The sequence below is a fragment of the Ambystoma mexicanum genome, chromosome 9 (genome assembly GCF_040938575.1).
Source record: "Ambystoma mexicanum isolate Mex_15411 chromosome 9, UKY_AmexF1_1, whole genome shotgun sequence".
NCBI lineage: Eukaryota > Metazoa > Chordata > Amphibia > Caudata > Ambystomatidae > Ambystoma > Ambystoma mexicanum.
The window spans coordinates 907,839,595-907,861,095 of record NC_090931.1 but is presented as its reverse complement, the minus strand read 5'-3'; the positions used below and the strand labels follow the sequence as shown (position 1 = coordinate 907,861,095).

General features: G+C 46.4%; 1 protein-coding gene across 1 annotated transcript in view; it reads right to left on the bottom strand.

Moving 5' to 3' along the window:
• Window positions 1–2,080, bottom strand: part of FTCD (formimidoyltransferase cyclodeaminase) — a 212,007-nt gene extending 209,927 nt beyond the window's left edge. Inside the window, exon 1 of the mRNA XM_069616046.1 lies at window positions 1,875–2,080. Coding sequence (XP_069472147.1) covers window positions 1,875–1,928 — 54 coding nt within the window. The 5' untranslated portion in view covers window positions 1,929–2,080. The remainder of the gene's footprint in view (window positions 1–1,874) is intronic.
• Window positions 2,081–21,501: the final 19,421 nt, after the last annotated feature.

The following is a 21,501-nucleotide window of genomic DNA, read 5'->3' as shown; positions in this document are numbered from 1 at the left end:
CCGCTAGAAACTCTGTGTGGGCCAAGCGACCCAACCCCACCCCAACAGGAGGGCATTACGCAGGTTATCAGTCTCAGAAGGATTAAAGGCCTTGCTTCCTCGGCCAAGATAGACGTTAGTGGCCTGGAGCTTGCATGCACATCTGTACAGCAGGTGCAGCAACCACCCCCACTACCTTACACATTTTAGAAACTATTCTAGAGAGTTGACCCAATTAAATGAGGAATGTAATTAAGGGTGTGTACATACAAGATATGATGCAGGGGGCGAGGGGCGGGTGCAAGGCAACCAGCATCACTGCTCAGGGCAGCCTTCCGACCCGTCCGTGTTTAGCCCACTCTGCCACCACAGAAGGGATCCAGCCAGGCCACTGAAGGATGCAGTCCCGTTCCGGCTGCTGGGCCACGCCCCCTCTGCACCTGCAGCCCAGGCATCTCCCAGCCGTGTGTTTCACACTGGTGGCGGGACAAAAACTGCATCGCTACCCATGACGTGGTAGGCTGGGAAATGCCAGTAGTTAAGAAGTAAATAAGGCCCCCCCATGACTTGCCATACGTGGCTCTATGGCGGCGAGAATATGCAGAGACACAAGCCCTTTGGTTACCGTGCCTGTGCGGAATGAAGCCACGCACTGGGGGAGGCAGCTGTTGGGGAGGGGGCGCACGCCCCTCTCGCTAGCCCCCGCAATGACCACATTATACTAATTAGGACAAACAAGCCATGAAACATTTCTGGAGGTTGTGGTGCTCCAGTGCAGACGGCATGCCACCTTGTAGTTCTGGCAAACTGCTCCCATTCCAAATTGGGAAAAGCTCTCCTAGCCTCTGCGAGGGCCCAGAGGGTATACATTGACTTCTGGGATAGCATGTTTCGCAAAGGAATGCCAGTGGTTATGATTAATGTCAAGCCGGCCTCCATCACTTTAGTTTTGGTGGAGAGCAGGAACATTAAACTATTAGGGCTAGCACCTACGATGTCATGTAAAGTGACGTCACCTAGATACAAGGTCGCACCCCCAACACAAATGTAAAACTTGTTGCCGTTGCATACACAACACCACAAAAGCAGCTGTGTGCAGCCATCCCAAGGGTGCAGACTCACTTTAACTGTGGATAATATATATACATATTGATGTAACTAGTACCATTGGACCACCGTTCGCGTGCACATTGGGTAGACGAGTGTGTTAGTTCCAGAACCTATAGAGGGCCTTAAAATGTCAAACGTGTCATTTGGGAGGCAGGAGTGGCCACTAGCAGTCTTCTGCCCCTCCAGGTGCCGTTTCTCGCGCTGGGTGCGGAACTAATGGCAGCTTCTTACAGAAGCGAGTGCAGGTCATGGTCACCTGGGGTTGGGCAGGAAAGCTGAGGCAGGCCAACAGCACCCCCGTCAGACACGCCGTTTATTACCCGAGCTTTAAAGCGGGTAGTTACGGGACATTGCTCCGGCAAACGCATGCATTGTTAGAGGGAGCTGCCGTTTAAGATGTCCAGCTGGATACGCTGGATACCCCAACATCCGAGAATGTATGTCCCAGACTTCCAAGGTCCGGTGGCTAAACAGTCCTAGAAAAGTGGCTACACATTTGCATGCAATAGGTTACCCAGTGTAGCAGGCTTTACCCCACCTACCCCCGCACATGGCGCAGAACGCGGGTGAGATACACACTAGTCACTACTAGGCTAGCTCCCACCGCGCCTCCAGCCAGGAGAAAGGGCGAGTCCCAAAATGCAGAGAAAACCCAGGCAAACGTGAAGGTGTCACATGACACTCGGCAGCCGTACGGCCCCGGGGGAGGCTCCCCGCCAGTCCCGACCGTCAACGGTGCACACCAGTGTCTCTCTCCATCCCTCGCCGACTCGGCCCCCACTTACCTCTTTGTTTCTCCCCTCCGAGAAGTTGGGTACGCACTCTACCAGCTGGGTCATTTTGAGCAACACTCTGTGGCCTCCCCTAGAATAACGCCTGGCTCTCGGAACAGCTGAGTAGCATTTATCGCTTTCACAATCCCAGGCTGCTCATTAACCAGACTCCCAGCCAGTCCACGCAGCGGGTGAGCCCGGCAAACCAGAGCAAAGGCAGCCGGAGTGGAGCCTGTCGGACTGGATCTCAGAGTGCACCTGGGATTCCTGAAAAATACGGACCGGAGCCAGGCAGCATCACCCTGGCCAGACAACATTCCCATACACATCCTGTGCAGCAAAAACGCACCTCAACACCTGTACACATATACATATACACTGCTTTACACTAAGATGCCAAACTCAGACCTCTCCAGTTTCCTGAGGCCACCAAATAATAGTTCTGCTTGGAATTCTGGGACTTGTGGTTTATCTAATTTTCAAATAGGAAAGAAAAAACGAAAAGTCTCAGAACCCAAAGGCAAAAAAGCAGGACTAGACAGCCTTCTCACACGTGGCCACAGGAAAATTGAGAGTTCTGCAAACTAAGGTTTTTCTGCCTTTTATTCCCTATTCTGCATCTTCTGCAAAAACCCTGCACGTCTCAATTTAAAGACCAAAAGCAGGGAACATTATTTTAAAACGGGAACCTAACTGCAAAGCTGTTCACAAAGTACATTCTAGGTAAAACATCATTTCCTTTATAAAAATGCATTTTGAAGGTGCATAGAAACAGCACTTGCGACTATTTGTGTGCTCCGCGTTTAATAAACCAAGTGTGAATGCTATGAAGTGCACAATATTCTTTGCTGACAGTGCATGACAAGGACGCCTTCTCACCTTTGCTGGCTCTTGCTTTCCAGGAGGATAGCTCAGCGGCAACGTGCTCGCCTTGGAAGCAAGACGACACAGAGCACCACAGGTTCCATCTCTGGGTCCGCCCTTAGATACCTCTGGGTATTAAGCGCGTTATAATAACCCATGGTGTCAGGGTGCCCAGGCAAACATTCCAGCTGACTATGTTTCTGCAGGATCAAGTGGATCTCCCATGGGAGTCGGGAGTCTGTCATCTTCTGAATTTCTATCACGATATAATTTGGGGTTGGTTTGATTCTATCGCGTACATTCCATTATTAAAACCCATGTGTCGCACCTGGATCCAGTACAAGCCCTGTATTAGATGCCAATTAGATATTTCGCTAGCATGAGCTATTCATGGCTGGCAAAGTGCCACTTCAAACATCCTGCTCTTGCTGAAAACCGCCTTTGCTGTCTCATTTTTTGTTGTTGCTTGAAGTAGAGTGCCTTGGCGGACACCCCCCTCGATTAATTCCAAATGGTGTCTCCTGGATCCATTTGCTGACATACAGCTTTGCGAGCCTCTTCTGAACTACTCGGAAGAAGATGGTAGTGGCCATTATGTCCATCCATGGGCACTGCACCACCCGCCTTATCCCGTCCGTAGAGCTGTCGATAGTGCCATGCAAGCACCACTCTTTCCCTCCCTCTTCTGCTGCTTTCTTTCCCTCGCCACGCCCTTTCCCCTCACAACCTCTCTTTCCCTCAGTGCCCCGTCTTCTCGCCTCACAGACCATCATTGCAATGCCTACACCAAAGGAAAGACCGCTGGCTTTGCCAATGCTTGCTTAGCATTTATCTAGCTCTTTTTAAGGTGTAGACTATTACATTCACCCCCATTTTGGACAATTAAGTGGGCGGAGGCCCTGAGAGAGAGAAGCTACTATGCCAACAATTGAACCATTCTAAAATGGTGGGTGATCTCTCTTTCTCTCAAGGTTCCATATATTACTTCTGGGACAAAAATAATTTGACACAAATATGACCTGTCAAAAACAAGCAAAACATGAACTCTCATATCAAACACGCTTACCAAGCCTTCCCTCCAAATATGTATTATATATTGCGCAGAAAGGATCAGCATAGCGTTGTTTAACCTGGGGAATGCAACGCAGCTGCCTTCTGTTTATTTTTTAGTTTTCGGAGATCCACCCGCCCCCCCAAAGAAATCCCCCACCCGCCAAACGTTGTCTATCATTTGACTTTGTTTGAGTAAAAGCATTTGCTCATAAGTGAAACTGACATAATACAAAAGTTAATATAAAAGCAAGCATGGTTCACTTTTAGAGCAGAAATGTGCATATTGCCAAAAAGCAGTGCAGTAAACTAGATGGATTAAACATTAGAAATAGATCTGTTGTATTCTATCAAGTGAAATGTCAAATGCAAGGAACGAAATATGGCCAGAGCTCTCAAGTTTCCCCTCACCATGTCTGAGAATGCCACCCAGATCTATTTTGTCTTTTAAATTCAGGGAACTGTCGTTTTTTCTTTTCCATTTCAAAATTAGAAAAAACTACAAGTCCCATAATTTCAAGAAAATAAACAAAACTGGATGATCTTCTCACACATGGCAAGGGGAAAAGTTAGAGCTCTGCGCGCTGCGACTTAACATTTGAGAAGTTGACAAACTTAATGAAACAATATATACTTGCAGAGTTAAGGAGTGGCGAGGAATTGCTGCATTTGAACACAAAAGTAAGACCCCTCATTCAAAAAACCCACTTTCACCTTCTATGGCTTTTCACAGCTGTTGGCACATGTACTTTTGTACCATCAAATTGTACCCCACACTCAGTTTAATGGTCAAGGGTGAGAATGCCTGTCAGGATGGCAAGGACTAGCCAACGTGAGAACTCCACCAGCTCCCACCTTTAGAAAATAATGTACTACATTAGAACTGGATCTGTGCATGTCCTGGCACAGAGCTGCAAGATATTGGTGGTCACTTTAATTGAAGAAGCAGACGCTTTCTATGTGGGAGTGTTTCTATGTTTCTTTACTAGTGTATTGATCACTTGCCCAGCGCTTTCTGCAAAGGCCGTTTTTAGCCATCTTTGCTCAAGTTAGTGTACTTCTTGACATGCCACTAATAAGCTTCCTCACATGCCTACACGTGTTTCGCTCCTAGGCGAGCTTCTTCATGGCAACATTATTGCATTTCAAACGCATATGCTTGGAAATAGCCTGTGTGAAAAAGCACTATTGCTTTAGTGCTGAGAGTTTCTATTAGAGTGTTGACATGAGGAAGTATGCATTTTCAGAGTGTTTCTTTAGTTTAGGATCATAAGGCATGTAGGCTTTGTGGGGTTAGAGTGCTGGCGAAACATGTAAGTGGCAGGGAACAGCTAGTAGGCTGCTGGAGTTGATAGAAACAAAGTGCAGCCCAGCATGTTGGAACAATCAACAAATTCATGGGAGTGGCTGAAAGGATTAGCATCTCCCGGTCGCCCACCCGCACCTCAGACTGTCAGGTACAGAATAAAAAAACAGCAAATGAATGGGAGGGGGAGAAACTATTAGCTGCACAGTGTCCTCCCTTTGAATCATTGCCCTGAGCCAATGCCCAGGCTGCCCGTGTCTAAGACCGGCCCTGCTGGAACCCATCAGACTGGACCTGGACCTCATTCTCAGTGGATGGTGGTGTCTGGACAGAAGGAAGCACACCGAAGGCACCACAGAGTGTACCTGGATCTCTTTCACAGTACACCTGGGTGACTTGAAGGATTGTTCTTGGAGCTGGAGAATGAGCGTAGGTACATGCAACATTAGTAAGCCGCCTATGGCAAGACCAGCAGAGGGGCACAGGCCAGTTAGTTGAAGCAGCACGTTTGTTCCATTGCTCTCGGAAGGGGCATGCAGAAAGGAATTGCAGTGTGCCTCGCATAGAAACATCATTTTTAGCAGCCCTGGATATACCAGTCCATAGCCCAGCCCTAAAGCCTGTCTAAAATTCAATGTCAGAGTGCGGTTTAAAAGCTGACAAGATAGCTCAGTGAGCTAAGCGCTGGCCTCAGACATGTGGGTAGTCTACACGTGGCAAGCTAGAATCCCTCAGCCCTTGGCCCTTCCCAGGTGGATACATTGAGTACTTTTGCACTGCCTACTCTATTCTCTGGTCCACACTCTTTTCTGGTACGTGAGCCTCTTCCTCCAGGGCTGTAGAATGCTGAAGGTTTACAGTTCTTAGGGGAAGCTTCATAGTTGGGCCATTCTTCACCCAACTCCCTGCCTGTTCAGTTGTGTTCCTACATTCACCAATAAATCCTACTATCCTATACTACATACCTGCGTCCTGGCCTCAAAACTACAGGCAGAATTAACCTGGTACATACAGCATCCATTATTACAGTTGTAGGAAGTTGGAGAGATCTGCCATGAAATGCTATATAAACACAAGATAATAACATTAAAATGTTTGTATGTTTAGGTTTTATAAAGTCAAACCTAACTGGAAGCAATGGATTGGTGTACACTGGAGATGCACCGAGGGAGTTACAAGTAAGGGTGCAGGCATTGCGGTAGAGCTGGAAATGGATAGAGGAGGCAAGGGAGGCGGTGAGCTCCAGAGGGAGAGATTTAGGGTTTAGTAGAGCGACCAGTGATTGGCGAGATGTGCTTTAAAGAGTAGGATGGGCGGGACAAGTCTTATGTCCCTGTTGGTAACTTGAGACAGGGTCTGTAGCCAGAAAAAAAACGCGTCTGTTGTTTTTGTCCCGTCTTGTAGTTCCTTGCTTGAAGCCTGGCATTATTGTGGCTTCTGAGGGTGTGCTGGTCACCGGAAGTGGTGAGTTTCCCGACCAGGAGGAAAGGTGTTTGTAGGTGATGCAGGCTGTCTTGAACATAAGCAGTGCTTGAAGGGGTACCTAGTGCAGCTCCCTCAGGGTGGTGCTTTTGAGGTAACATTTCCTACTCCTGTGATGTGGCATGCTCCAGCGTGGTGGGCGGATCTCAGAGGGACCAGTGGGCTATCTGGGATTGCCATGAGATTGGGGTTGCCACAGTCCAGGTGAGAGATGGCCATGGCTTGCATAACTGTTGTGAAATTCGGGCAAGGGTCGAAGGCATGACATTGTGGAGGAGTGCACAATGGTACCATGCTGCTTGGGCTTTATTGGCAATGTGTGTTTTTAATGAGAGGCTGCAGCCAATGGTAAAGCAGAGAGATCTTGAACTGGGTGAGTGCTGTGGCGGGAATCTGTCGAGCGTCATGCCTGGTGGTGGCCAGTTCTAGACTTGGGTCTGCTTGAGAATGATTTCAGTCTTTGTCAGCTAGATCCTCAGGTAGGCATTTCACAACCAGGTGTGCATTATGGGACCTGTAGTTTCACGCTTTCCATTCTAAGTATGGATGCAGTGCAAGTTTCAGCATGGAGGGCGCCCAGACATAGAGAGGTCTAACACAAAACACGTGGCAGACACATTGCTACTCTTGTCTGTGGTGTTTGTGCATGTGACGAAAGGGAGTAAATTGTGCGTGCAAAAGATACAAAAAGAGAGCGTATTATAGAGAGCCTGCCAGTCTGATTGCACACAAACATCCCCCTTGTAATAATTAACCCCCTAGTTGAAGCTGGAGGTCATACAAACAGAGCGTCACAAGGCAAACAGGGCGAGCAATGAGTAATCTGTATTCTGAAAAATAAACAGATGGGAGAAAGGCTCAGATGGCGGGCTTCTTCCCACTGCCCCTCAAGAAACATGTGCCATGCCTTCTGTAAGAAGGAACCACCTCACCCACAATGCAGAGGGGAGTTCCTGAGGCACTACACCACCAACAACATCCTGGGCAGATTCTGCAACAGCTCGACAAACACCATCACCATTCCTTGAAAATAATCTTCAGCAAACATCTCCCATAAATGGCAGCAGAAGTGTTTAGGAAGCTTCTGCAACAGGCCATCTCTAAGAGACGGCACACAACACGATACTCCACGGGAAGCCTCTCCAGTAGACCCTCTCCAACATATGGCATACTATCCACTATCCCTGCAAACCTTCTGCAGAAGACCATCTCTAGCAGATGGCCCACTACACCCACAATCCCGGTGAGCCTCTCCTGCAGTCCACCTCTAGCAATTGGTACACTACATCCACATTCCATGGGAAGACTCTCTAGGAGGCCATCTCCAACAGATGGCATACGATATCCACAACCACTGGAAACCTTCTGCAGAAGAACACCTCTAGCAAATGACCACTAGATCCACAATCCCTGGTAAAACTCTCCTGCAGACCACCTCTAGCAGATGGTACACTACATCCACAAACAATGTGAAGACTCTCTAGCAGACCATCTCCAACAGGTGGCATACTAAATCCACAATCCCTGCAAACCTTCTGCAGCAGACCATCACTAGCAGATGGCCCACTACACACACAATCCCTGTTGAGCCTCTCCTGCAATCCACTTCTATCAGATGGTACACTACATCCACATTCCATGGGAAGACTCTCTAGCAGACAACCTCCAACAGATGGAATACTATATGCACAACCACTGGAAACCTTCTGCAGAAGACCACCTCTAGCAAATGACCCACTACATCCACAATCCCTGGTAAGCCTGTCCTCCAGTCCACCTCTACCAGATGGTACACTACATCCACAAACAATGTGAAGACTCTCTAGCAGACCATCTCCAACAGGTGGCATACTATATCCACAATCCCTGCAAACCGTCTGCAGCAGACCATCACTAGCAGATGGCCCACTACACCCACACTCCCTGGTGAGCCTCTCCTGCAGTCCACCTCTAGCAGATGGTACACTACATCCACATTCCATGGGGAGACTCCATAGCAGACCATCTCCAACAGATGGCATACTATATCCACAACCACCGGAAACCTTCTGCAGAAGACCACCTCTAGCAAATGACCCACTACATCCACAATCCTTGGTAAGCCTCTCCTGCAGTCCACCTCTAGCAGATGGTACATTACATCCACAAACGATGTGAAGACTCTCTAACAGACCATCTCCAACAGGTGGCATACTATATCCACAATCCCTGCAGACCATCCCTAGCAGATGGCCCACTACACCCACACTCCCTGGTGAACCTCTCCTGCAGTCCACCTCTAGCAGATGGTGCACTACATCCACATTCCATGGGAAGACTCTATAGCAGACCATCTCCAACAGATGGCATACTATATCCACAACCATTGAGAACCTTCTGAAAAAGACTATCTCTAACAAATGACCCACTACATCCACAATCCATGGTAAGCCTCACCTGCAGTCCACCTCTAGCAGATGGCACACAACATCTACAATCCATGGGAAGACTCTCTAGCAGATTGTGGAGGCCAACTGTTATAAACGGAAGACATAACAAATGCACTTTTTTTGCTGAATTACAACAGCCAAACCATATTAATAAACTTAGCATATAATGAGGTAATTTTTGTAAAAAACACAATAATCTGTGTATATTTATTTTTTCATGAAAAAAAGGTTTATACAGTCATATTTAATTAACTTGCTTAACATCCAAATCAACTTAAACATTCTGTGTATATGGCCCTATATTGACATATACATAATTTTCCATAGTAACAAATTCAACACAATATTTTCAACAAAACACATTGCTTCAATGCAATATAGTGTTCAAAAGATGTCCTGATATCCTGTGTCTGTTGTTTCAATCTATATTCCCATTTTGGGCTTCTAGGGTTTTAACCTAGGACTTCCACTACGCGTTTCGGGCGATTGGTTAACCCTTCTTCAGGTGGGGATATCAGAATTTCCCTGTCTTTATTCTACAAGGTAAATATATATAAATAACTTCATTAGTTTCTCATTCCTTCTTGTATTCGTTTTACACATTATTTAGACTCTATGCACTTTACTAACCTTAGTACACTAAAGCCAAAGAGCGGCAACATCTTGCACACTTCTATGTTATGGCAAAATCTGTCCTCATATGTCTATTTATGCTCTTTCAGGAGTTCGAAACTGTCAAAATAAAATGAGAAGCCCTGTTTCAATAATATGTTCTTAAGGTACAGGCACTCACATTAATGTTTTACATTTACAGATGTAGCATGATCACGAGTGGGACTAGTCGCTAAAATCAGCGTTGGGCCCCACTCTGTGATCAGTGCTTAATTTGTAAAAAAATAAGTGCCAGTGCCCAAAAAATATTGGCCCCATAATGCCAGGCGCGGTGCCGCCCCGCAGTGCGGACACGCCGCCGACGCCGCCCCGCAGTGCCGACGCCGCCCCGCAGTGCGGACGCACGCCCCGCACCAGTTCACTGTTAGACCTACCTAGATCGGCCAACCAGCAGCCCATCACACTGCTGCTGCTCCATGTCACATGTTTGGCGCTGCAGCAACTGCTGGCACAGGCTAGTAGTGGGATGGATGGGGAAGGGCACACATGAGTTGAGAAAGTATAATGCTTTAAAGTTGTTAAACACTTACTTGTTATGGTAGGTGTAGTGGTTCTAGCATTCCGGTTTTTCTTTATTAGTTTGTGTTTGAATAGGGATTGTTCACGGCTCAACCAGAGTTGGTGGATGGTATCCAGAGGAGTTCTTGGAACTCCCCAATGGGAAGGATTGCCGTCCTAATTTGGGGTCCGTTTTGGTTGTCTGGAAATGTTCTTGCAGCTATAGAAAAAAGGACTAACTGGAGTGTATTTTATACTGCAGTACTGCGACTGGTTGTCTATGGAGTTCCTCAGCCTCCTCTTGGATTGGGACAGCCATTTAAAGTTTTCTTTATGGTTGTCTTAAAATGTTTCTGGTTTCAAAATAGTTTAAAACATTTCAATCTTTGCTGCTAGTTGAAGAAAAGAAGAAATTAATGCTCTCCCCAGTGATCTATACATGGAGCCGCTGATAGCCCTCCAAGTCACACACAACATCCACCTCCACCAATACGCCGACGACACACAGCTATACCTAAAGATAGACTCCATCAAGGACACCCATAGGCTCAAAACCTGCCTCTCGCTGATCCAGTCTTGGATGTCCAGTGCCTACTTCAAGCTCAACCACTCCAAGACCAAATTCCTACTCCCCACCTACACCACCGAACACCCAGACATACAGACATGGCTATCAACCATGAACTCCGAGGGCTTCACACCCAAGCTCACCTTGTGCGCCACATCCTCAGGTTCCACATCAACAAACAACTCTGCCTCAAGACACACATTGCCATGAAAACAGACAGCATCAGATCACCCGCCTGCAAAAGTCAAGCCCTTCCTCCCTCCGGACAGCTTTAGATCCACCGTTCAAGCACTGGTCCTATACTACCTGGATGGGGGCAATGCACTCCTCGAAGGCCTCCCGCCATCCTCCCTTGTGTCCCTGAGAAGTGTCCTGCACGCGGCTGAACGCCTCATCAAGGGTCTACGCAGATACAACTACATCATCCCGGCCCTCATCGACCTTCACTGGCTTCCACACATCTCCTTCAAGTCTTGCTGCATCATCTATAAGGCAGTCGCCCTCAAGTCACCATGCTACCTTGCACAGAAACTCTGCATCTACAGCACACCACAAGAAGCCAGGACATGAGCAGACTATACATTTGCTGGTGCAGAAAGGATCAGAAAACAAGCCTACTCTGTCTACGCCCCAAAAGTATGGAATCTCCTCCCTATCGGCATCAGACTTGCCCGCACAATTCAGAAAAGAACTCAAGACCCCCCTCTTCAAGGAGTCTCTCCTCAACACCTAGGCCATTACCCCACTCCTCCCTGCTACCCGGTACAGCTGTACCCCATTCTCTGCCCCCCCTCTGTATCCTACCCCCGATGTATATGAAAAGGACTTTTACATCTGTAATGTTGTACACATCTGTAAAGTGCTCCGTTATTTATCTCTATTGGTCTATACCTCAGTAAAGCACTCCGCTGCTTCTCTGAGCTAGATCCGCACTCAAATACCATAATGCATAATTCTTGCGTCGCTCAATAGAATCTAAACCCCTGCTCACGTTAGTAAGGGGGTTGGCCACTGTGGTACAATTTGTAATTGATGCCCAAGCCAATGTTATGCCCCAGTCAGACCCTGGACAGCAACTGATTACCTGGTTAAAGGCTAATTAGAGAACACAATACGGACTAAAATAACAAAGACAAACAAGTGTTCCTGCCCTGAGCTCTAACCATGGCACCCACACATCACATTATTTTTAGTACTTCCGACTTACCTGCATCAAAGAATCAACATTTTACTAACAGCAACCCTACTGTTCCTCTCACACGTCCCAAAGTGCCAAAAAGCCACATCCGTAGCATAAGTCGCGCTACACACTACCATAAAGCAGTAAATATCACAGCTTGAAACAGATGACTGGTGCAAGGCGGGGAGTGCGACTGGTTAATGCTCACCTCTGCAGTATATAATAACAGAATTGAGCAGGAGCAAGGAGACTGCGGCGGAGGTCGGGGAGTAAACGCTCACCCTCGCTGAATACAATACAGCCAGAAATAAAGCGGCGAGCAGATAGCCGGCTGAAGGCCTGCTTAACACGCTTACCCTTGCAGCACGCAACCCAGACGGAAAAGCACTGTGTGCGCAGAGAGCAGACACCAGCACATATCATTAATGTGATTAGGAGGCACACCGAGCTCAATTCTCGCACGCCTGAGAAGTCCACGAGCATACTGTTTTCAGCACTCCTTTGTTGTCTCTACACATTTCAAAGGCTGGTTGGTTTTAGAGCGCCGTCACCGTGTAAACGTCAATAGACATTTCCCAGGCGCTGGATCATCGGCATTCGCAAGCGCTGCACGGCAAGGAGATGTGAAGGCGGAAAAGCCTCGCCGAGTAAAAGCGGCCAGGAGGCCTGCATCCCACTGAAGGGACGGGAATAAAGAGACACACACCCGCACCACCACCACCCCCCCAACCTCCCAAAAACACTACCAGGGAGCATTCCACAGGAATGGCAATTAACAGGGTCTCGAGCACTTAGGAAGGACTCGTGCGCTGAAAAGGAAAAGGCTGATTAAGCAAAACACGGTTTATTTAAATCCAGCACTAAAAATAAATGGGCATTCTTAGAGCCGCCGCCCCCTCCTTCCCTCCCTACTCCCGCCCTTCCACCCTGTGAGCCATCAGTCAGTTGCCCTCCTAAAGAAATGCAACACAAATAATCACAACAAAAGAAGCATAGCCGAGGAAAAATGTACAGGCAGCAAACTTCGTCAATTACCCATCATGCTCCCCTCCCCCTGCCCCCACTCCCGGGGGGTTGCACACTGCACTCGCAGTCGGGCCGCGCATGGTGGCATTTCGCGCACGCCACGCGACGCCGCCCACCGCCGTGGATGTCATGATGTCATTTGACTTGAGCATGTACATTTCACGGTGGCGAGCGGGTGCCGTGGATGCAACAGGCGGGCCCGAAGTCCGAACACGAACAAACAACAGATAGTGTGGAAAAAAAAACAGTAAAAGTTTCACTTCAATTACCTTATCTTTTTCTTTATGGCGCCGGCCCGCGTTGTTCAGCAAGCGCGGCCTGCCCGGTGCCCGCCCATGAGGAAGAAGTAGGCCAGGCCACGGAGCACACAGAAGAAGGAAACACGAGTCTGATCACCCTGGGCCTGGCCTCACCTCACCTCACGCCACGCCTTAACAAGTGAATCCTGCCTCTGCTCAACAACAGAGACCCACGTGACTCACCCACCCCCACACACTCACGTCATCATGTAATTTCACTGGCTGGAGCCTGGAGTCAACAAGTTAACAACACAGCCAATGAAAACTGTACATTCTGTGTTACTATACAGAATGTATCAGATACTGCATAGTAACACGGTTTTCATTGGCTGTTGGTTGTTGTGTTGAACTCTGTAGACCCAGCCAGCCAGGAGCCATGTCTCTGCAAGTAGCAGAATGATTTATTGATCATGAAACTTAAAGAGTGAACAAACAAAGAAATCCAACGTAAGACAGAAATCAGAAAAGTCTCCAATGGCCCAACACTTTGTGAAAGAGAAACAGACAATTGCACAAATCAAATTTGTGATACTGGAACATGTGATATTATCAAGGAGGGGAGGTAACTTGAACAAAATGTTACAACAAAGGGAGATTTCCTGGATAGAAAAACTAGACAGCATGTACCCGAGGGGTATGAATATGGAATGGGATCTAAACTGTTTTCTGTAAGTTAAAGATTAGGTAGATCTATTTAGAAGCCCCCGTGAATAGTATACAACTCCTGAAGTGAGAAGCACAACAACATCAAATTTGAATAAACTGAGATGCATGAGGAACTCTGCTTAAACAAACCTTTATGTGAAACAACAAACTTTCAAAGGTTGGAAAATGTGGAGGATATAAATATTGAGAAAATATGGACTATGAGTCAAATACCCAATGTAGACAACATTTCACCTTATTTATATTGTGTTGTTGCTGAATTAATGAACAAAACATCATCATGAATGTAAAACACTGCAAAATCTGCTATTGTTGAAATATAGGGAGGAAACCAAAGGACAATGTAGGTGAATGTGAAAAAATCATGAACTGGTTTTTATATAATATGTACCCGTGTACAGCACGCATTTGCGGTCACATCACGGAATGGGTTAACTGTATTGATTTCAAAGTGCTTGTAAAATCATCACAATGAATGTTTTGGTGAAGGATTTGTAATAAGTATTGACTAATTGTACAGAGAATTATGATTTAATCCGCATTGACTATATCAATAACTTAAAGTTAACACACACATCCAATATGGCGGCCATAAAGAGGTACCTTGAATGCTAACAGGCAATATATGAGACAGACTAGTTTAGAATGGCTGCCTAGCAACCCTTCGATGCAGGACCAGGAACACAGAATTGCGGTCACTCTCGGGAGCGTTGTGAAGGAATCAGATAGCTGTTAAGGTAATGAACAAGCACAAATGAGATTCTGACTAGAACCATGACCGTTTAGTGTAATTCAAGTAACATGCGTATATCTATTTAGAAACGGCAACGTGAACGAAACCTCGCTGAGACGTTGTGCCATGAGGGAGTCTCTCTTCGTAATCGACATCAGCAGTAGGACGCAGTGCTTCCTCTTAGAGCAGCAGGTGGTTTCCAGCACCGAATTCAACAAGTACAAAAGACAGGTAGGAACTAGCAAAATATAGACAATATAGCATAAGTAAGTGACCCTGATGATTAAAAATCTTTTCAGAAACAATCTGAATTTATGTTACGCTCACCTGGCTCCCACAGGGGCATCGATCTGAACTGGACAGCTGCGGTCTCCACCAATGTGACGCGTAGTGCCGAGATGAGATGACGGACTGGACTGGCCCACCTAGCTTCGTTTGCATGGCCCGTAGGAATATTCTTCTGCAAATGGAGAAAGGGAATTAACCACCCGTGGAGTTGAGCGTTAACCACCCCCCACACACGCTGTTCTCCCCACTGATCACCTTTGATGTCCCCTCTTATAGTCTCACCTGATGGTTTGGAAAGATGAGCTCTCCATCCTGCATTGAGCGCAGGGGCGTGTAGATAACCAGTTGCTTCACTGGCTCGAAAGAATTGGTGAGTTCCACAACAATATTGACTCTGAGATTCCCGGAAAGACGCCGTAAGTATGTAGTTCGTAAGAGTTCAAATGTCTGACTTTCACTCTTGTCCGATTCCTTGCAGGTTGCAGCTTGACCCTAGCGAAGAGTTCCTCGTGGCAACCGGTAATATTCAGGTAAGGATTTGTATTATCCAACACAGTTCGATAAAATAATGTCAATATGTAACCTGTTGCTTTCTCCCTTATTGAGGCGCTGAGAGAAAGTATGAAGTCTCGGGGAATAATGCCTCCGGCGGTAAAATCAGGTAAGTCTATTGTGGTGAGGAGGTTTCCCCTTGTTTGTCCCTTTGTTTCACCTTGCTGTCCTTTTGTTTCCCCTTAGGGGCCGGGGTTCGGCGAGGATGAAGTGGAAGCTGCGCTGACCCGTGAAGAGGAATAGTACCCCCGGTGGTAAAATCAGGTAAGTCTATGGGGGGTAACTAATATTGCCTCTGTGTATTCCCCTGGCTCACCTTGCTGTTCTTGTCTTCCCCTTAGGTGCCGGAGTGCGGCGGGAACATGTAGAAGGATTCAGTGGAATGTGAAGATGCTGCGAGGCCGGTGAGTTCAGCGCAGCGCTGCAGCAGGCGAGGCGACACGCATAAAATAACTTCTTTCTTCCAGCTCGAAGGCGCGATGGATCGGGAATTCAGGTAAGGATCTTTTCTCCTTCTTTCTCCCTTTTTCTAGGAGCTCCAGACTCGAGGCGAGCGTGGCAGAAGACTGGATGCAGGCTTGCAGGCACGGTGAGCGTTACGCTGCTGGATGCAGAATAACGCAAAGCGTGTGCTGCTCTTCGGGTGTAGTTTAAATAGCCTCCAAAGTAGTCCCAGGTAAGTATTCCTCCCCAGCCCCACCCGGGTAAAAAAATAGGCCCTAGGTTAAGTAGTCCCTTCCAAGCCTCTTTTGGCTTGGAGCTCTTGCAGCATGGTCTGCATCAGGTGAGTTTGCAGCATGGTCTGCATCAGGTAAGTTTTAATCTATGAGCCTGGTGCCTTGTGGCGCCAGGACTGACTCTCCATATGCGCCTGGCGCCATAGGCGCCAGGACTGCACCCAAATAGCCCCTAGCAGGGGTTTTGGGCTTGCTTAGAATAACTTGATGCCTGCTTCCGGGGTTGCTGGACTTGGTCTGGGTCCCCAGGGGTAGGCATCATGACAGCACTCCCCCCCAAGGCCCCTCCTAAAGTCGTTCTTCCCTGTGGTTTCGGTTTGTCTCGGAAATTTCAGTGGAATTCTTTCACTAATCGGGGTGCATGAACGTGGTCACTAGGTTCCCATGACCTTTCCTGTGGTCCGTAACCTTTCCAGTCGATTAAATAAAAAAGTTTTGACTTTATCAGCTTGGAGTCCAGGATGTTCTTAACTTCAAATTCGGGTTCCCCATCTACAAGGATGGGGTCTGGTGGCTTGGTTAGTCTTGTCCCTGGTTGCACTGGCTTCAAAAGTGACACATGAAAGAGGGGGTGAATTCGCATATTAGCAGGTAAGTCCAACTTGACAGCCACCGGGATGGCCTTAATAGAGTAAGGTCCCAAATATCTTGGGTTAAAGGTCTGTGTTCCCCTTAAAGGTATATGTTTTGTGGCTAACCATACTTGGTCCCCTATCTGGTATTGTGGAGTATCACTTCTATGCTGATCAGCATCTTTCTTGTATTTTTCTTTCGCCTTTTTGAAATATGCAGTTGCTTCCTTAATGGCTTGTGTAATCGTAGCGTGCAGATGGTCCACTGCAGGCATTTCTAAGTGTTGGGGTGAGTCAAGGTCTGAGGTTCGAGGATGGTGCCCATAAAAGGTATAAAAGGGGCTTTGTCCATTTCCAGAATGTACTGAATTATTGTATGCATATTCGGCGATCCAAAGAATGTCTTTCCAATTACTCTCAGTCTGATGTAACATACAACGCAGGTATTGTTCGAGAGTCTGGTTGGTCCTCTCCGTTTGACCATCGGTCTGGGGGTGGTGACTGGTCGATAATCTCACATCGATTTGCGCCAATTGACAACATTTTTTCCAAAAATGTTAAATGAATTGACTGCCCCGGTCAGAGACCAATACGGACGGAAATCCGTGTATGCGAACAATGTTTTCGAGGAACTCCTTGGCCAGAATTGAAGCTGAAGGTAATCCCTTTAAAGGAATAAAGTGGGCCATATTGGAAAAAAGATCCACAATAACTAAAATGGTGTAAAATCCATTGCATGGGTATAGATCAGTAATAAAGTCTAACAATAAGGTGTGCCATGGTGTAGGCAGAATGTTTAAAGGTTGTAAGAGTCCAGCTGTTTTTTTCTTTTGACTTTTGTTTTGGGCGCAAATGCCACAAGACATCACAACTAATTTAATATCCATTTGCCAGGTGGGCCACCAGAATTGTCTCTTAATCTTAGCTTCAGTTTTTGCAATACCTGGGTGCCCCTCCATTAGGGTATCATGATAACGGGAAATGACTAGCTCTTGTAGTTCCTTATGTGGCAGAAATAGCCGCCCTTGGTAATAAGGCAGGTCATTGGTGACAGAGTAGTCCGGGCCTTTCTTTACCCAGTCCTGCAGGGCTGTAGGATCAAAGAGTTGCTGGATCTTTACCTGAATGTCCTCTAGTGTCTGTAGAGTAGTCATGCCAAGAATCCTTTGTTCGGAAATTATAGGTACTGGTTCACTTCTGCCTCTCCCATCTCTATTCGGGATAAGGCGTCTGCTTTACCATTCTTACAACCTAGTCGATAGGTTATCACGAAATCAAACCCAGCAAAGAACAATGCCCATCAGAGTTGGCGTGACGATTGGGCCTTGGCTGTCTTTAAATACTGTAAATTCCAGTGATCGGTGAACACAGTAATGGTATGCCTGGCATCGAGAAGGTAGTGCCTCCAAGCCTTGAAGGCGGCTTTAATGGCTAATAAATCCTTGTCGGTAACGGCATAGTTTAACTCGGGTGCCGAGAACTTTCTGGACCAAAATGCTACTGGATGAAGCTGGCCAGTTTCAGGGTCCTTTTGAGACAGGACAGCTCCCATGGCTAGACTGGATGAATCAGTTTCCACTATGTATGGAAGTTCAGGGCGCGGGTGCTTTCATACAGGTGCAGACGTGAATTTTGCTTTCAGCTCTTAGAAGGCATTTTCAGCTTCTTCAGTCCACATAAAGCGTTTATTTTTTTTGCAAGAGTGCTGTGATGGGATGTACAACATGTGAGAAATCCGGGATGAATCTGCGGTAGAAATTGGCAAAGCCGAGCATGCTTTGTACTCCTTTAACTGAAATTGGTGATGGCCACTTAAGGATTGCGTCCACCTTTCGTGAGTCCATTCGGACCCCTCTTGGGGTCAGGATAAACCCAAGAAATTCAACTTCTGTAGCATGAAAAACGCATTTTTCCAGTTTTCATATAGTTTGTGCTGGTGCAATTTCTCAAGGACTGCTCGGACGTGCTTCACATGGTCAGATTCTGAAGAGGAGTATACTAGAATATCATCGATATATACGACAACACAAACGTCAGTAAGTTCACGAAGGACATCCTTCATAAAGTATTGGAAGGCTGCTGGTGCATTCCACAACCCGAAGGGCATCACCTGGTATTCGAATAACCCATACTTAGTGCGAAAAGCAGTCTTCCATTCGTCGCCCTCTTTCACACGTATCAGATGATGTGCCCCCCGGAGATCCAACTTAGTGTATATGCAAGCGTCCTTTACTTGGTCTAGTAGTTCGGGGATCAGAGGCAATGGGTATCGGTTCTTTACAGTGATCTGGTTCAATGCGCGGTAGTCTATGCACGTTCTGAGGTCACCTTCCTTTTTGGGCACGAAGAACAAAGCTGAAGGTGCAGGGGACTTGGATGGGCGAATGAAGCCATTAGCAAGGTACTGGTCTAGGTATTGCCGTAGGTGAAGGTTCTCAGGTTCCGTAAGGGCGTAGATCCTGCTACAAGGGGGTTGTGCACTGGGTATGAGATCGATTTGACAATCGTACGATCTGTGAGGTGGTAAGGTGTTTGCCTGTTCTTTTTGGAAGACTCTCCATATGAATCTGGTGCCATAGGTGCCAGGACTGCACCCAAATAGCCCCTAGCAGGGGTTGTTGGGCTTGCTTAGAATAACTTGATGCCTGCTTCCGGGGTTGCTGGACTTGGTCTGTGTCCCCGCGGGTAGGCATCATGACAATTTAGCCACACAGAGGACTGTGCGCAACTATTGGATATCTAACACGGCAACATATGGCCGGTTCAGAGTTGACTGTGACCTGACCAATGGGTGAGTGTTACAACAGAAGTGAAGTTTACCTTTCTCAATTATTGATCACAGAGTGGGGCCCAGCGCTGATTTTAGCGACTGGTCCCACTCGTGATCATACTACATCTGTAAATGTAAAAAATGTATGTGAGTGCCTGTACCTTAAGAACATATTATTGAAACAGGGCTTCTCATTTTATTTTGACAGTTTCGAACTCCTGAAAGAGCATAAATAGACATATGAGGAGAGATTTTGCCATAACATAGAAGTGTGCAAGGTGTTGCCGCTCTTTGGTTTTAGTGTACTAATGTTAGTAAAGTGCATAGAGTCTAAATAATGTGTAAAACGAATACAAGAAGGAATGAGAAACTAATGAAGTTATTTATACATATTTACCTTGTAGAATAAAGACAGGGAAATTCTGATATCCGCACCTGAAGAAGGGCGGACCAATCGCCCGAAACGCGTAGTGGAAATCCTAGGTTAAAACCCTAGAAGCCCAAAATGGGAATATACATTGAAACAACAGACAAAGGATATCAGGACATTTTTTGAACACTATATTGCATTGAAGCCATGTGTTTTGTTGAAAATATTGTGTTGAATTTGTTACTATGAAGAATTATGTATATGTCAATATAGGGCCATATACACAGAATGTTTAAGTTGATTTGGATGTTAAACGAGTTAATTAAATGTGACTGTATATATGAAAAAATAAATATACACAGAATATTGTGTTTTTTTACAAAAATTACCTCATTATATGTTAAGTTTATTAATATGGTTTGGCTGTTGTAATTCAGCAAAAAAGAGTGCATTTGTTATGTCTTCCGTTTATAACGGTTGACCTCCACAATTTGTTTAGAATTCCAGTCTGGTAGCACAGACTTAACAGATTGCACCTAAGTCTTTAAAGAAATACAGGTAAAGCATTGAGATCTATTTAAGGGAGTATACGAGTAGAGAGTGCAACTCCACAACCAAATCCTCTCCAAAAGACTCTCTAGCAGACCATCTCCAACAGTTGGCATCCTATATCCACAACCACTGGAAACCTTCGGTAGCAGACCATTTTGAGAGATGGTACACTGCATCCACAATCTCAGGTAAGCTTCTCCTGCAGTGCACTTCTAACAGATGGTACACTAGAACCACAATCCACGGGAAGACTCTCTAGCAGACCATCTCCAACAGATGACATACTATATCCACAACCACTGGAAACCTTCGGCAGCAGTCCATTTCTGAGAGATGGTACACTGTATATAAAATCCATTGGAAGCCTCTACTGCAGAAAATCCCTAACAGTTGGTACACTGCATCCAAAACCACAGGGAACTGTGAGAGGTCAAAAATGTGTGGCGGACAACTTTGTGAAGGTTTTTCAAAAGATGCAATTTTATCAAACTCAAAAAGGTTTGCTAAACGCCTCACTATCCCTACCACAACGAGGATTACCATAATAAGCTAAAGAAAACACTATAACAAAAGGATTCTGTCCCTCACACGTGTGCATACAACAATCTCAACAAGGTAATGCATAGCAATTCAGACATAACAAAATTAACAGTTATCTTCAAGGCCTGGTAGCTGTTCCCCCTTGTAACCTGGGTGAGTCCCACTGCCCCAAATTCAATCAGGTTTTCAATCGACAGTTTAAAGGAATAAGGAAATCCCGTCTTGCAACTAAGTCCAGAAAAAGTAAGTCTCTCACACTTGGATTTGACCACCAGTTCAAAATGTTCAGCAAGTCTTTTATGTCTCCCCTCGAGAGTTTCACACAACTGCTTCTGAACAAATACATATATTTCCACAGTGCATTAGTGTCAACAAAAATACTTCTGTCAGTTTGACTCTGCAACAGTTCACAATGCACTTGCATCAGCAATGTTGATTTGTCAGGATGATTTCACAACAAGTAACCATGAGCTTTTGTGATCTTG